Source organism: Branchiostoma floridae, chromosome 12, assembly GCF_000003815.2.
Source record: "Branchiostoma floridae strain S238N-H82 chromosome 12, Bfl_VNyyK, whole genome shotgun sequence".
In the NCBI taxonomy this organism is placed as follows: Eukaryota; Metazoa; Chordata; class Leptocardii; order Amphioxiformes; family Branchiostomatidae; genus Branchiostoma; species Branchiostoma floridae.
This window is the reverse complement of record NC_049990.1, coordinates 2,819,278-2,836,016: the sequence shown is the minus strand read 5'-3', so window position 1 is coordinate 2,836,016 and position 16,739 is coordinate 2,819,278. Positions and strand designations below refer to the sequence as shown.

The window sequence follows — 16,739 nt, the reverse complement described above, 5'->3', positions numbered from 1 at the left end:
TTTGACGTTACGGCAACGTAAGATGACGTAATTATGACGTCATCAATTTGATTACATTGGCCAAACCCATGAAAAATGGGTATTCTCAGAAAACTTCACGTTATGCTGCAGAAATGTAACAACAAGTGCAGATAACAGAATAATAATGTTTACTACGACTTGCGTTGCCAATAGCAACATCAAAGACGTCAATATGACGTCATAAAATGACGTCATGCACATCTAAGATACGAGTTGGGCTCCGCCATATTATATCCACCACCTTGAATTTTTGAAAATACTTTTTTTGCAACAAATAATCACAAAGGGCAATGGAAATAGACTAAATTCATTCAGTTTGATGGTTTTTGATGAAAAAATACCAGGTAGTTGCAAATTTTAAGGGATAATTAGCTTGTTTTTCTTGATCTGGCCATTCCATCCGCCATCTTGGATTTTGGGCTGATGACGTCATCAAATTAGCATAATTTATGCATGTATAATTATGAAAGATATGCTGAATAATATAAGATTTTATTTATGTAAGAAAATCACAGTAATATAGCAAATAAATTTGAAAAATACATTGTTAGAACCAAAAATAGTGATTTTTGGCAAAACTGCCTGTCAACAAACGGTTGCCATGGCAACAAGAAAAAATGGAAAATTTGTCAAACTTCGTAGAATTGTTGCCAACAATATTTTAGGAAAACTCACTAAATTTGGTGGCTCTAGCGTAAGCCGTTCTGGCGTTATAGGACATCGAAGTTAGCGCGGGCCTCAAAAGCCCCCCCCCCCCCGGTCTGAATAGGGTTAACTGTTATATCAAGCACCAAAATTTGACTCATACGAATTTTCGACTGGGCATCACCGGTCAACAATCAAGTCATGTGTTCTATCTGCATAACGCGACGTCATGGCAGCAGTGGTTTGTTCATTCCTTGACAAAGACGGGTTTTGTTCGGTCAAGAATGTGGGTGAGTCCAATTTTTTTGTTGGATGATGTTACAGTTAAACCAGTTCAATAACTATCTGTTCCTATATCTACACCTGTACAAAGAAGCGAGAAGATGTCGACCATTCTGTTAGCCTAGTACCTTCAATTAGTACAATTGTATCTTGCTGTCTCTGCATATGTCTGTTATGTCTGTTATTGGCGATCTGTACCTAGCCAGTCGAGGCATGAATGTACAATAAAGGTCTTTCATTCAATAATGTTAATCTTACTGTCGTCGTCGGCCGCCACGAGGACCTGGGTCAGGGTCAGGGCGTTCAGCACCTCGTCTCTGGACAGAATCTGCGGCAAAATGGTTTTGTGGTTAGGGTTGTTGATTTTATGGATTCTGGGTTTGTTTGTTTGTTTGTTTATTAGGAATCTCCATTAGTTACATTGAACTATTCTTCCTGGAGTCCTCTCGAATAAAATATATAACAACAATTTATACAGATAATGTTGATCAGACAACTAGCATAAATCAATCATTAACATTCTTAACCATATCATATTATACAATACATCAAATTACTCATAACGTAAATGAATCAATTCATCATCATCCTCATTCAATTAACATAACCAAAAACATTATTATCATATTGTATCATACATGTACATAATATCATATATTGGATATTGTGGAGGTCAGAGGTCATTAGATATACAGATGGCTTATAGTCATAGGTTTGAATTCCTATGAGAGTGTGACTTCCTTTAAGAGACTTTAAAGTATCTAGAACGACCAAAATGAACGGACTCACGGAATTATGTAGCAGATACCACTATTGTTTATTTTGTACCATATATGTACAAAATTGTCTATATAGACTTATTAGACTCATGAGGACTTTAAATGATGTGTCTCTGTTGTACGTTGTCTGACCCTTGCTTCTTCCCTCATGACCTCAATGAAAAGCTTTGAGATTTCATGAATAAAGAAAGTTCCAACAAACAAACAAAACCGTAATGTTGTGCGATTGGAAGGGAAGTAAAGCCGAACGCCCTGTGGCCGTGTTTCAGGAGATCCAAACCCCAAGATCCCACTACACTTATCAAAAAGAGTAGAAGTCCATTCCGGTGTGAGTGGACCAGCTTAAAGCTAAGGACACAACTCGCCGTACGTGCAAATACGTGCTGTTTGCGTGCCAAAACGTGGTCATTCTTTTGGGATCCGTCAGTGGTAAGTACCGCCTCCGTACGAACTCGTAGGGAATCCGACGGATTTTGGAGCACGCAGACACGTCGTACAACTTTACGTGCAGGCAAAAATTTGTGTTGCCGTGTTGACGTACTCCCTCCCTGCTCTTGCCAGTCGTTTCCCATGTTTTCAGAATTACTTGGTGTAAAAAAGACGTACAGACAAATTGCACGTACGTAGGTTTGTGCCCTTAGCTTTACAGTCCTGTATTACGCAGATTGTGGTTAATGTAGAAATCTTGTACTTACTATATATTTACTCTGCAACAGAAATCCTGACAACGCTCAGGTAAGGTTAGGGGCACAGCCCGCCGTACGCGTTCACATGTGAGTGCCGACGCAATGCAAACGTGGCAACCGCACAGAGACCGTACGTTGTAATCAAGTGCAACTCACCTACCACTTGCGCGACGTACGATGAACGCAACCGCTCGCAGCTAGACGTGGCGTGCAGACAACGTACTTACACCTTGCGCAACTGTGCTAGTGACGTGCGTTGACGTACTCCCCACCTGCTCTTGCCAGTCGTTCCCCACGTTTTCAGAAATACGTGGCGGACGTGGCCTCCCAAAAAACGTACGGACAAGTTGCACGTACGGCGGGTTGTGCGCCTAGCGTAAGGCGTGTGCATGGACGCCTCAGGAGCCACATGATGAGCACGCTTACAGCTGCCTTCACAGGACTACCAACACGTGCTGTTCAAAACTGGTGTGTTACGCATAGAGGTGGTTCTAAAACAAACAAACAAATAAACAAACCTGGTCCCCGTTGGTGTCCATCTGGTCCCTGCTCAGAAATGCCAGTCCGGCATTCACGATCTGCGAGTAGATGAACACTATCACGGCCGCCTCGGGGCCTTCAAGGAAGCCGTTATCTACGGGGGAAGGAGGGAGGAAGCAAAACTTTAGTAAATAGGTAAAGTTAAACCTATAGCCTGAATAAAGAGATTTTTTTACACAACTGTTGCTTTATTCTCACCAACGTTTCGGCGACCGTCCGTCGCCTTCTTCAGGACAATTCTGACTGGTTCACATCGTACCGCAGGACAGGTGTCGCCGAAACGTTGGTGAGAATAAAGCAATGATTGTGTAAAAAGAATTTCTTTATTCAGTGACGTACCAGCCTGATGAAACTATTCACTGAAGTCCCATAGCCTTTTCCGGCTGGCCGTATACTAGGGGCAGTGGGCTGTTATCCACTGTGTCTATGGCCCAGAATTGGAATGTGGAGCCAATCCCTATCCACCGCCTTTTACCTCCCCAGCCGAAGTCAGGAACATATGTGGCTTCTCGTGGGCCTCCCCAAGAAACTGGATAATATGAATTTGGTTTATACTGTACATGATCAAAACCTAAACAAAATTATCAAATGAAATAAGTTGATAGATTATAGAACAAACTAGAGTTCGGGGACCTCATACCTCCATGAAATATTTATTGCTTTTTTGTGGATGGTATGTATGTTTATAGTCGGTTGTATTTGAGAGTAATGGTTATATAATATAAATGTTATGGGAAAGTAGTGGTGTATTTATTTAATGACACAGAGGATGTCCATCTGATTAGTAATTATCAAAATGTGACACTTAATTGTGTAATGTGCGTTTAAGAGGTCGACGGTAGCGTGGTGTTCCTTAAGCTTGATGTTTGGCATTTAAAATGTCTAAGGTTGTCAGCATTATTGAGGTTCGACTATGTGCCTCAGAGCTGTGTGGTGGGAGGAAGTTGGGAAACTCAGAAAGAAGAAGGAATGTGGCCAACTTTAGTCAGATGGTGATTTGATTTTCCACCAATATGTCATAGCGTCAGCTGTTCACACGGTACAAAAACGAGATGCACACTTTCCTCTGACAGCCCTACACCAACTGTAAGATGATTACTTGGCGCCAACCCCGTCTGCTAAAAAACAAGTACCATTGGCTACGAAAGAGACAACTAACAACTGTCCCTTATCGTAACAAAATCAGAACATCTGTATCGCCCATAAAACTTCTGACACCCAACCCAGATGAGAGGACCTAATGGCATTTTAATCACCATGTCACTCAAATCAGCAGTACAGTATGTGAGACATCCATACCTGTTAAGCATTATCGTTAAATGTACCTCAACTTCTTACAATCATACTTACGCTTCACATCTCCATGATATCCTAAGCAGACATAAATAAAACTAATTATCATATTAAAAAAACTCGGGGTTCCCCAAACAGCTGTCACTTCACCATCTGCTTGGAGCTAAGCCCATTAACAAACACATAAAGCACGATGCCTGTACCAATATATCTCAAATATAGGGGTGATTTCTGATATTATTACATACATTATAACGACAGATACGGCTCCCAAAATCTCATCGATTCGAGCTTTCATCACACCCCACCAACACAACAAGTATGAAACCAATCCATCCAGCCGTTCTTGAGTAATCATCTACACAGACAGAGACACATAACAGAAAATATAACCTCTATTCCATGACATTTCATGGAGGTAATAAGTACCCATGTCCATAATGCATTTAGGAGCCATGTATTAACCTGTAGCTGAATAGTGACCCCCCCCCCCCCCGCCCCAATTCAGGTCCAATCTTGATATTATCTGTATCAAAATAAAAATAGCTAGCTTTCAGTGTCCATGTCTTTTTGTGAGCCAAACGTTACCGTTGACATCATAGGACTCACCGTCTGCGTCGAATCTGTCGAAGACGCGCAGCATGTTGGTGCCCTGACGAATCTCGTCGTAGCTGACCTTGCCGTCATTGTTGGCGTCAAACATCGGGAAGTCGTTCGGGTTGCCGGTCAGCTCGAAAATCTGGATGCCGGTGATGAAACCGTCGCCTGCATGCAGGGACGCGAGAAAAAAATTCAAATCACAATTCATGGTAAGATTTGCATTAATTCGATATTTCCGTAACTGTGATTGGTTAAGCAATCTGGAACACTCTCCATCTGGCCTATAAAAGTCAGATCACGTTGTGCTTATGCTCATTCGAGCTCTGATCCTTGGAAAAGTCACACAACACAAGGCAAAACTAGTCGGTGTTCTAATCGGGAACGCACGCACACGCACAAACACAAACACACACAAACCGTGCTACAAAGCGAGGAGGGCACGGAGAAAATCACATAATAGACCAAAAATACATAGATTCTTTTCCATTTTTCAAAAACTGTAGGATTGAGGAATGAGAGAGAGAGACAGAGACAGAGATTAGCTTTGTATGTAAACAAAATTCAGATAGCTTGAATACCGTCGCTGTCCAGAGCAAGGAGGGCCTGGTCGATAATAATGCTGGACAGAACCTCGTTCCTGGACAGTCGGCCGTCCCCGTCTAGGTCCAACAGTCCGAACAGATCTTCTTGCCTGTTTGTAACATATGGCAAGTTTTTCGAAGTAATCTCATAAGTTTATTCAATATGAGAATCGTTCTTTTTACACAACAGCTACATGGGATGATTAAAATTAAAATTAAAATTAAAATTAAAATTAAAATTAAAATTAAAATTAAAATTAAAATTAAAATTAAAATTAAAATTAAAATTAAAATTAAAATTAAAATTAAAATTAAAATTAAAATTAAAATTAAAATTAAAATTAAAATTAAAATTAAAATTAAAATTAAAAAATGTAATATGTTGGGTACCACATTGTACATACCACATTAACTATCGATGCATTTATGTGGAAACACTAAATTTTTGGGACCGCGTTTGTGAACATTAGTACCTTTACCTGCAGTACTAGTGCCATGAGATTCAATTGGAACTACACACCTGGGTGGAGAGAGGAAAGCCATGTACAGCATAATTTTTTCAAAGGGCATATTTTCGGTGGCATGTCAGTACTAAAACACTAACCATTGTACCATGTTTACTGTTTAAAGAAGTACTCACCTTTTGACTGGAGAGGCGGCCACCATGGCGATGAAGAACAGGATGAAGGGTCCCATTGTTGATTTAGAGAAGAACAGAAACTGAGGAACAATGTCGAAAACAATGTGTACGTAACTGTTAGTAGAGTAACAAAACATGAAACCAAAGAACAATATATAAACAAAATTTGTAGGTTATATATATATATATATATATATATATGCTTGTGTGTGAACAAAGAGACGAGGGGTGTGTGTAAAAAAATACGAAAATACGGTTTAACGTCCTATCCGAGGGACGTGCTGTACAAGACAACTGAAAGAGCTTGCAAGCCGATGAGATGTCTCTGTCTACCACCTCAGTCGGTAGCAGCCCCAAAGTTGTGCTGGTAATTGAGAGTCCCGGTTCAATGGGCTAGTTCAGATATACCCTGCTACAGCTGAACCAGCACAGGAAGGAAACGTGCTTCCATATCTACATCCGTTTACTCCCAAATGACCCAGCATCGAAGGGGGGAGGGGGGGCGGTTGAGGCTCCCTGGTTAGGGCGGGCAGGCCGCCTGCCTGGCACGGAAGCACTCAACGTTGGGAGCACTTACAACCGTGCCAGGCAGGGCGTTCCACTCAAAAATGACTTTTTATATGTTTTGGTACGGGCGAAGATGGGCTGGTATTTCTGGTCGTGGCTTCCCCGGGTGCGCCCTTGGGCTGGTTTAAGTATGCTGTTAGTGTCTATATTAATATCGTTATTATCTACTTTTTAGAAAAAGGTGAGGCGGGCGCTCCTCCTCCTTTCGACAGGTCTGTGGCCAAATGTGCCATTAGCTGTATATATAGGCGTTACAAGTGTCTGAATGAATGAGTGAGACATAACGTTGAAATAACTTGGAAAATTATGTCAGCACTTCATAAAAGAAGAGAAGAAGAAGAAGAACTTAATTGCGCAACGATCGTAGGCGGTACAATATTAATGTATGGCAAAAAAAAGAAACAAAATTATCATAATAATTACTAAAACAAGTATTCAACATAGTACATATGCAGATCATGAATATAGAATGAAACTTGACATCCTAATTTCTAGAACAATAACGTTAACAGCTAGCTTAAAAGGAGTAACACCATACTGTAAGCTTCTGACAGACTCACCTGGATTAACAGACGAAGAAAGGACGCGATGGTACTTCGACAGAGGCAGGTCAGTGGCAGCACCGCTCTTTTATACATCAGCCATGAGAATATCTCCAGGTTCAAACAATACGCCATTACAGATCCGGCCCGAGGGTCAACACAGACTTACATCATCCAACAGCCAAAGATAACGACTTCCTCTAATCGATAGATATATGGCGAACGTCATGCTAAATTCTTAACATCGACTTAAGGGTTGCGTCATCGTCTTAAATGCTTGATATCTCTTTAGAAGACGGTTAAGAAAGATCAGCAACAGCAATTATGAATTCTGGTTGTCAATTTGGGTTGTCACATCGATTCAGTGGCTTGATTCAGTTTACAATTTATGCACAATGTATCTGATTGGAAAAGTGGATTGGGTTCAATGACCTGCTGTCTGTGTGCGTGTGTGTGTCTTTTTTATTCTGGGTAAGTCATAAAAAATAAAGTAAAAAAGGAGTTGAAAAGAACAAGAGCAGCACAGTAAGCTTTTCACTACTACTTAATTTCTAGCAGTGCTGAAATATGCAGAAAAAAACCTCTTGGCTTCTTACAAATTTTACACCCAAGCATCAATACTTATCGGTGATACTCAAAACTCTTGTGGCGTTTGCCTTTTGCCGTAGAAAACGATATAACTACATACATACATACGTACATTTTTATGTTTACCTCCACGGAGGGTAAATATATTATTTTTGCTCTGTTTATTTTTCTTCTCCAAACAAATAAGGTCAACGACCTGGACCAGACGGCTGTCACCATGGTTACCAGTAAAGTAGCAGACACCCTGTGGTGTTCGGTTACATAATGTAGCAAATGGCTGAAGGGGCTCAGGTTAATAGAACAGTGTTAGACTACAACAAGTGAAGGTAAATATTAATCTCCAAGCAGATCCTACAGTGGCATAAGGTAGTACCAAATTGACAAGGAGTGTAGTCAAGAGGTGTCCATTTCCCCGGTAGCAAAAGACACTCCTAAGCCAGCTTGACTCCTCTGCCAGCTTTTGATAACATCTTATGCTACCGTAGGATCTGCTTGGAAATTAGGTAAACATTGCATGCAAATGTCACCTTTCTAGTTTTTTTTTTCAACCTTTGTGATTGATAAATTAGACAAAAACAGTTCATTTCATCAAAGTTTATTGAGAGTCCTTGAAGTATGCAAAAGTCTCCGGGTTTCTTCGTTGTTCACGCTGCAAAGATCGTCCAACTGTAGGTGAAGACAAACGTTGGGTCAACAGAGTCTGCATAGCATGCTCTCTGGGGTCTTTTGTTGACTCATAATACACTTTTGCTGGCCATTTCTTTTTGTACCAGGTCGCTGATTGCCGGCCGTCGCTTATTTCTGGCCCGGAGCATTTTTTCAGCGACGGATTGCAATCAGCGACCCAGTTCAAAAAGAAATGGCCAGCAAAAGTGTATTATGAGCCAACAAAAAGCCCTAGGGAGCCTGCTATGGAGGCTAAGGTCATCAGAGCATTTGATGAACCTGTTGTCAGATTTTCCATTGTTTTCTTCTGTTCATTTTGCACATATGAACATATAACATTGCCGGAAGAGGGTAGAGGCCTGCTTGCCTACAGTGCCCTTCTCCACTTAACTGAACATTAACTAATCTATTTACGACTGTAGAAAATATAAGATAAATCAAAGAATAGTAACGATTGGAAAATGTCAACAAGCAACAATCACATTGATACTTTGAGTTGGAAGGTGCTGTGCTAATTGTTTTGAATGCAGTATTTTTTTTTAAGTTTCGGCGAGCTTCCATGAATAGTGATCATGAAGCCAAAACGAAATGATTGATAACAAAAGGGAGTAAAAGGGAACAAATTTATCGGTAAGCATTTATCATGAGAATAGAAATTCTTGCAAAATTTGCCGCGCTCACCTGCATCCCGCACCAGTCCGATCTATTTGGTGTTGACGCCGTTAGCCTGCTGGTAGGCTAAAACGTTGTAGTACAGCGCGACCACGGAAAACTGTTCCACACCATTCAGGAAACCGTCGCCTGTTTTTTAGAGGAATGACAGTGGTAGTAAAGTTAAAGCAGGTTGCAGCCAGCCTGAAATAATTTTCAGTCCCCTCGATTTTGAATGGGAATCCTATCGAGCACCGAATGCATGGCGTGGTGTTGCGCGTCATTTCTATGAGGTCTGGGTCCCAGAAAATTTTGAAACCCAGACCCTCTGAAACACTATTTCCTGCATTTTGTGGTGCAAATTTTGCTTGTAGACTAAGCTGTTCAATGTCATCTATTTTGGTGAGGAAGAACACATGTGTTTCAGTTTTTTTATATCTTTACGTATCAATTTTTGTCTGTCCATGGGGACGGAATGGGGAAAACTTTTTTCAGTCCCCTGCTTCAAAATTCCTTCAAAGGACTGAAGGAAAGATGCTGGCTACAACCCAGAGTAGAAGTCGCTTAATTTCAAACCCAGTTTATGCATTTTAAGTCATTATGTTGGACCGCACCACCACAGGATTTAGGGTTTTCGTGCAATTAACGGAAGTATGCGCTTATCCGCTGTGCAAATAACTGGCTTCTACTGTAGAGGGTTTTTAGGACATGATCACATAGGTCGTGCGATCGTCGTGCGATTTTGATGCAGTAGGATTGTCAAGCAGGTTGTGACAGAACCAATCACTTACAAGGCTCCCAGACAGCTTTTTGTTTTGTTAGACAGTTGTATTCTAAGGAAAACATGCATGGCTGTCCAAAAATAAAGCCTAAAGTTAGAAATCGTACGGCGACCGCACTACATTTGTGACCGTGCCTAAATACGATAATACCCTTCGGAATCCAGCCTGCTTCTCTTGGTTGCAAAGCTGACAGCGTGATTTTCTCAGTTACAAGAGGAGGCCGAGATCTAACCGATCTATTGATAGATTAAGATACGAGAAGATACTGCAGTGAACATATGATAGTGTGCACGCATTAACTGTCACATATTCTATGCCCCAAGACTAGAGTTCCTCCCTTCTATATGTAAAGGCCAATCCCTCGATGTGTTGCCAAAAACAAATTCTCTGGAGAATGCATGCGTGGAGTGTTTAGAACATTCGGTAACGCAGTCGCAGTGTTATATACTGGCGGCTCCGTCCCCGAGGCGTCGCCAAAAAAACTGTAAGATTTCCTACTGTACAAAACATGAAATATACTAGTGCTGTACCGTCAGCATCGAGGAGGTCGAAGTAAGAGCCGACGTCGATGACGGCGCGGATTTCGTCGAAGGTGACGATGCCGTCTCCGTTGACGTCCATCCTCTGGAAGAGGTCGCGGTTGAAAAACGACAGGATCTCAATCTCGGTGAACTGGCCGTCACCTTGTGAGGCAAAGGTACACTGAAGTTTAACTCAATTAAAATCGCGGAGTATAATGGACGGAAAGTGGATCATAAATAGATAAACTACAAATGAAAGATTGTGATTACGTCCAACTTTACGTCGAATGTCGAATATCAGTACTAAAAGCAGTAATAGTAGCAGTAATAATATTACTGGTAGCAGTAGATAGTAGTAGTGGCTGGCTAGAAGTCGTGAAAGAAGTAAAAGTAATAGTAGCAGTAGCAGTAGCGTTCTACTTCCATTAGCCATAGTAGCAGTAGAAGTTGTAGTCGTAGTGATAGTAGTATTTGCAATAATAGAAGTAGTAGTAGTGCTAGTAATAGTAGTATGTACCTGTGTAAATCTATCAAGATAGTGGAAGCGTTCTAGCATTCACAACCTATGCCAAAAAAAAAAAACAGAATAATAATTTATTTACCATCTGCATCGTTCGCTACCAAGATCTGGTCGAGAGTCACGGCGTTGGTCACTTCGGGCTTGGACAGTAGTCCGTCGCCGTCGGTGTCCAGGAGAGGGTCAGCCGGGATGGCGTCTTGCAAGTTCGAGACCAAGTTGTAGATGCCGATGAGGCTGTTCTGCTCCGCGCCTGTCAAAACGCCGTCGCCTGGAAGACGGTCGCGAGAAACGAGGGATTTTAATGGATTTTGAAACTTTTAAAAGAACGTTGGAAATGCCGAGTTGTACCTGACAGTTTAAAATGGGTAAGTGTAATGGCAATGCTTCCCTGCTTAGCATCCGATACGCTTGGGTGTAGCATAGGGGTCAGTACCGGTACAGAAAATTCAGGTCCAGGTCCGGTTCAGGTCCAAAGGGTCAGGTCCAGGTCCGAACCTGAACCGGACCTGATTCAGTATGTGAAAGCATGTGTATGGACGATGTTCTAAACAATGGTCCATTTCGCTACATTTCGATGAGTGCCGGACTATACACCGTATGGAGACACTAGTAACTAGATGATTATTTTCTCTATCTACCTTACATTTTAACAAAATTCATCTATTGTATATGACCTCCTTCGGTCAATATTGACCGTGGTTAAGTCCTAATTGATATCAGCCTACATCGTCAGTTCTATCAGTAGCTAGATGATATTACCGTCATTGTCAAAGAAGTCAAACACGTCTCCCAGGTCAAAGACCTTGCGGAACTCGCCGAAGCTGACCACGCCGTCCATGTTGTCATCGAGGATCTGGAAGGTCTGAGCGCCAAAGACGTTCTCGATCTGCTGCTGGCTGAAGGCGCCGTCATCTGCACAAAAAAATGATACAGATTCATGGATTGCTACATAGTAGTCAAGGAGATAGTTTTCTGTCACCGACATTTAGCTCAGTTTGCGCAGTTAAGAAGTAAATGTTGTAACTCGGCATGCATTTGTCAGAAATTTGTTCGACACCTTGCCTCCATAGGAAGCGTAAGACAATTTTTTTCAACATCAACATATTTTCTTACTTAACTTTAAAGTTCATCTGAGTTTGATGAGGTAATTCTTGAGGTAGTTTAACTGTAATATCCAACACAAAGATTGGACTCACTCAGATTTTCAACTGAAGAGCACCAGTCTCCGTCAAGGAATGAACAGTCCACTGCTGCCGTGATCCACTTATGATCCACTGCTCACTGACTGAGTCACTTGTTCTATCTGCATAACGTGACGTCATGGCAGCAGTGGATTGTTCATTCCTTGACAAAGACTGGTGCTGTTCACTAAAAATTTGGGTGAGTCCAGTTCTTGTTTTGGAAATTCCAGTTAAAATAGTTCAATGATTTGTTCTTACTGTCGTCGTCCGCCGCCACCAGGACCTGGGTCAGAACCAGGGCGTTCATTATCTCGTCCCTGGACAGAACCTATGGCAAAATGATTTTGTGGTTAGGGTTGTTAATTTGAATTTATAATAATATTAATAATGATTATAATCTGGTGTATTTTGAGACCGGAGTGTCCTTCTTCGTGTTGATGGATGATCGATGGCCGTTCAGTCTATTGGCCAACGTTTGTTTGGTCTCGCCCTCTAGTTCAAAACTAGTGTGTTACGCAAAGAGGTGGCTCTACAAACAAACAAACAAACAAACAAAACAAACCTGGTCCCCGTTGGTGTCGATCTCGTCCCTGCCCAGAAATGCCAGTCCGCCATTCACGATCTGCGAGTAGATGGCCACCACCCTGTCCGCCTCGGGGCCTTCAAGAAACCCGTTACCTACGGGGGAAGGTGGAAGGAAGCAAAACTTAAGCAAAACAAGTAGAGGTTGTTCCATAGCCTGAATGAAGAGACTTTTTTTGACACAACTATTGCTTTATTCTCACCAACGTTTCGGTAAAAGCTTGTCGCCTTTTTCAGGGCAATTTTGACTGATTCACATTGTACAGCAGGACAGGTGTCACTGAAAGGTTTGTGGCCCAAGTCCCACCTACCCCTACTCACTCAGCAAGGAGGCGGGGGTGAGGGGGCAGATTATCTACGCAAGTCTAGGACCTAGTTTTGTGGTCTCGCGAGTTTTGTGCTCTCGCGAGACTAGATCACCCCGCGAACAAGACATGTGCTGCAAAGCATAAAAAATTTGGTGTGTATCTATGCCTTCAAAAAACGTCACTGTTGGAAGAATAATGCAGTACAGTATAGGCCGCTTAATTGCACACCCCATTTGCCAAAGAATTTCGTGCAATTTTCCGCACGGTACAATAATGCGAAGTTATCGAGCTGGACCGCCCTGGTTTGAGATTTTGGTATTCCGTGCAATTAACAGAAGTGTGTGGTAATCCGTTATGCAGTTAACTGTCTTCTACTGTAACTGCTTTGTTTTTAGTATATTTCAGATTTTCTTTATATAAAACCAGGCTGTTTCTTATAACCTACTGACGTTTCGGCAGGTATGAAACAGCCTGGCTGCGTGAAAGAAATCTCCAATATCCTACGTCCTACCGACCTGATGAAGCTGTTTTCGGATTTTTTTTTGGTGTTTTTTTTTAGTGAGCCAAATATTTGACCGTTGACATCTCAGGACATCTTAGTGTTGTCATAAAAAGGAAACTAACGTGACAAGAAGCAAAGGCCTCTCTAAGGTCATCCTGCAAGGAACAGTCAAAGGGAAAAGAAGACGAGGCAGACAGAGAAAGAAGTGGGATGATAACAGCAAAGAGTGGACGGGAATGACCCTTGCCGAAACCCAAGCTCTGGCCCACGACAGGGTGAGATGGAGGGAGGTGTTCTCAGCTGCTAAGTGCCCCCACGACCACCCCCGGTCAAGGACCGGTAAGCGATATCTCAGGACTCACCGTCTGCGTCGAACCTGTTGAAGATAAGCAGCATGTTGGTGCCCTGGCGGATCTCGTCATAGCTGACCTTGCCGTCACCGTTGACGTCAAGCTGCGGGAAGACGTTGGGGTCGCCGGTCAGCTCGAAAATCTGGATCCCGGTGATAAAACCGTCGCCTGCATGGACGCGAAAACAAAAATTGGAAATCACAAGTCATGGTAAGTGCATCCTCCTGCGCAGGGACATCCAATGGCGAAACCGCCTGTCTGGATGTACCCTGCTTTCTCAACCGTCACCCTTAGTTCCTGACCGGCCTGCTTATAGATATCAATGAGCTTAATCTTATATATGCGAGATCCCTTTTGAAAACTGAAAAGCCTATTCTGAGATTGGCTGGCAGCTGGTTAGTGGCGACGCCCACATGAACTAACTTAAGGGTGACGGTTGAGAAGCTGGGTACATTCAGACAGGCGGTTTCGCCGTCGGATTTCCCTGCGTAGGAGGATGGGTAAGTGTAGTGACCTAGATAACCCCAGCATGGTAACACAGACAGGCGTAAAGGAAGTCGCGTACCCAGAGTGTTGAATGACATTTCCCTCCTAGGCTAGACCCCAAAGATTGACTGTCGTATAGGACACCACAGAAGATTTGCATTAAACCGATATTAGTTGATCTGTGGTTGGTTAAGCCACATGGAACACTCTCCATCTGGCCTATAAAACAGGATCACGTTGCACTTGTGCTCATTCGAGCTCTGATCATTGGAAAACAAGGCAAGACAAGGCGAACTGTTCTAAACGGGAAAACACACACGCACACACACACACACACACACGCACACACACACACACACACGCACACACACACACACACGCACATGCACACACGCCGTGCAACAGAGCGAGGAGGACACCATTGGATTCACATAAATACATCAAATACCAAAAATACATCAATTCTTTTCCATTTTTTCTAATTGTAGGATAAGGGAGTGAGAAAGAGAAAGACAGAGAGAGAGAGAGATTAGCTTTGTATTTACTAATAGATAAAATTCAGATTGAATACCGTCGGCGTCCAGAGCCTGGATGGCTTGGTCAAAAATAATGCTGGACAGAACCTCGTTCCCTGACAGTCGGCCGTCTCCGTCAAGGTCCAGCAATCCGAACACATTTTCCTGCCTGTTTGTAACATGGGACAAGTTTTTCAAAGTGAATCTCATCCGATTCTCCAATCGTTCGTTATACACGACAAAGTCATAGTCACCAACTTCGTCAAGGCAAGGCATTGCATTGTAAAACATCACATTAACTATCCATGCATTCATGTGGAATCACTTGACGTTTGGGACACACCTATGGCTGCAGTGCAATGTAGAGTCCCTGTAACCGCGACCCAAAATGTAGATTTTTGAAAAGTGTCCGAAATAGGCAAACTATTGTATCATTGGAAAGGCCCGTTGGTGGGGAGTTGAATCCGTTTTCGGATAGCTCTTTTTGTTGTCGAGTTATTCCCGTTATTAGCTAAGTCCCTGTAACCGCGACCCAAAATGTAGATTTTTGAAAAGTGTCCGAAATAGGCAAACTATTGTATTATTGGAAAGGCCTGTTGGTGGGGAGTTGAATCCGTTTTCGGATAGCTCTTTTTGTTGTCGAGTTATTCCCGTCATTAGCTAAGTCCCTGTAACCGCGACCCAAAATGTTGATTTTTGAAATATGCTGTAGTAAGAATAATTATTATACTACTGGGTTGAGTGAGCAAAGTCATGTACAGCATACGTTTTCAAAGGGTATATTATCGGTGGCATGTCAGTGGATTCGAACCCAGTACCTCTGTGATCTGGGCCAAACTCAAACTAACCGTTGCACCAAAACGACGTCTTAAAACATATTACTGTGTGAAGAAGTATTCACCTTTTGACTGGAGAGGCGGCCACCATGGCGATGAAGAACAGGATGAAGGGACCCATTGTTGATTCGGTTTAGAGAAGAGTAAAATCTGAGAGCAAAAATGTCGACAACAACTGTTGGTTAAGCAACATAACTCGAAACCAAGGAACAAAGAATAAACAAAATATGTAGGTTATACTCTTGTATGTTCACAAAAAAAGGACCGGTGAGTCAGAAAATAAAGTACAACTGAAAATTCAAGAAAATTAAAATGAACGGGGATCGATTTGTTGCAAAAATGGAAAAGCAAGTCAGGGCACGCCCTGACCTCCCACTTCCACACCAAGACCCTTTCTTACCTCTACCTGGAGCTACTGGACAAGACAACAGGTATAAAATTTTGAAAGATATGACACTACGTATATGTATCATTCAAAATCAGATAATCACAAAAAAAGTAAATCACACAAATAGTAGGTGTGCGTGTAGTTTTCGAGCATATTTCGAAAACTGTGGCGAACAAGACAACTGAGAGGGCTTAGGACCCGATGAGATGTCTGTCTACCAGCTCGTTGATAGCAGCGCCATAGCTGTGGTGATGGTTTTGATCAGTTGGTAATTGAGAGATCCCGGTTAAATTGGCTAAAAAAAAGATATACCCTGCTACTGAAACAGCACAGCAAATGAACATGCTGCCCTGTGTGAAATCAGCTATATTAGGCGCTACAAGGGCCTAAATGAACGATGCCGTTGACCTAACGGGACAAATTATGGCAGCACTAATCAGTAGGAGCGTTACAAGTACTGGAAGCTTCTGATAGACTCACCTGGATTCACAGAGGAAGAAAAGACTCGATGGTACTTCCACAACGGCAGCTCAGATACAGCACCGCGTTTTATACAGTAGCCATGAGAATATCTCCAGGTTCAAACAATACGCCATTACAGATCCGGCCCGAGGGTCAACATAGACTTACATCATCCAACAGCCAAAGATAACGACTTCCTTTGATCGATAGATTTATGAACGTCAG

At 42.3% G+C, this 16,739-nt stretch overlaps 2 protein-coding genes across 3 annotated transcripts in view; both read right to left on the bottom strand.

Annotated features, from left to right (window-relative positions):
- Nucleotides 1–7,326, bottom strand: part of LOC118428258 — a 10,744-nt gene extending 3,418 nt beyond the window's left edge. Inside the window, exons 1-6 of one of the 2 annotated variants that reach the window (XM_035838270.1) lie at nucleotides 7,195–7,326; nucleotides 6,068–6,147; nucleotides 5,425–5,537; nucleotides 4,856–5,011; nucleotides 2,932–3,047; nucleotides 1,207–1,276 (exon numbers count right to left, since the gene is read on the bottom strand). In XM_035838270.1, the coding sequence (XP_035694163.1) occupies nucleotides 1,207–1,276; nucleotides 2,932–3,047; nucleotides 4,856–5,011; nucleotides 5,425–5,537; nucleotides 6,068–6,147; nucleotides 7,195–7,311 (652 nt within the window). In that variant the 5' untranslated portion in view covers nucleotides 7,312–7,326. The remainder of the gene's footprint in view (nucleotides 1–1,206; nucleotides 1,277–2,931; nucleotides 3,048–4,855; nucleotides 5,012–5,424; nucleotides 5,538–6,067; nucleotides 6,148–7,194) is intronic. The other variant, XM_035838271.1, reaches the window with a different exon arrangement.
- A 1,017-nt stretch (nucleotides 7,327–8,343) lies between these two features.
- LOC118428259 lies at nucleotides 8,344–16,666 on the bottom strand. Its single transcript, XM_035838272.1, has 11 exons — nucleotides 16,533–16,666; nucleotides 15,730–15,814; nucleotides 14,885–14,997; nucleotides 13,840–13,995; nucleotides 12,648–12,763; nucleotides 12,344–12,413; nucleotides 11,664–11,816; nucleotides 10,987–11,172; nucleotides 10,394–10,546; nucleotides 9,112–9,231; nucleotides 8,344–8,430 (listed from the first exon to the last, which is right to left on the bottom strand). Exons 2-10 carry the CDS (start codon nucleotides 15,783–15,785, stop codon nucleotides 9,134–9,136), a joined length of 1,101 nt encoding a protein of 366 aa, XP_035694165.1. The 5' UTR covers nucleotides 15,786–15,814; nucleotides 16,533–16,666; the 3' UTR covers nucleotides 8,344–8,430; nucleotides 9,112–9,133.
- Nucleotides 16,667–16,739: the final 73 nt, after the last annotated feature.

Coding starts and splice junctions, on each gene's coding strand:
- LOC118428259 (XM_035838272.1), bottom strand. CDS start 15,785: ATGGGTCCCTTCATCCTGTTCTTCATCGCCATGGTGGCCGCCTCTCCA. Junction 12,414..12,647: donor TCGACACCAACGGGGACCAG/GTTTGTTTTGTT, acceptor ATTTTGCCATAG/GTTCTGTCCAGGGACGAGAT. Junction 11,173..11,663: donor TGACTTCTTTGACAATGACG/GTAATATCATCT, acceptor ACCGTCTTCCAG/GCGACGGCGTTTTGACAGGC.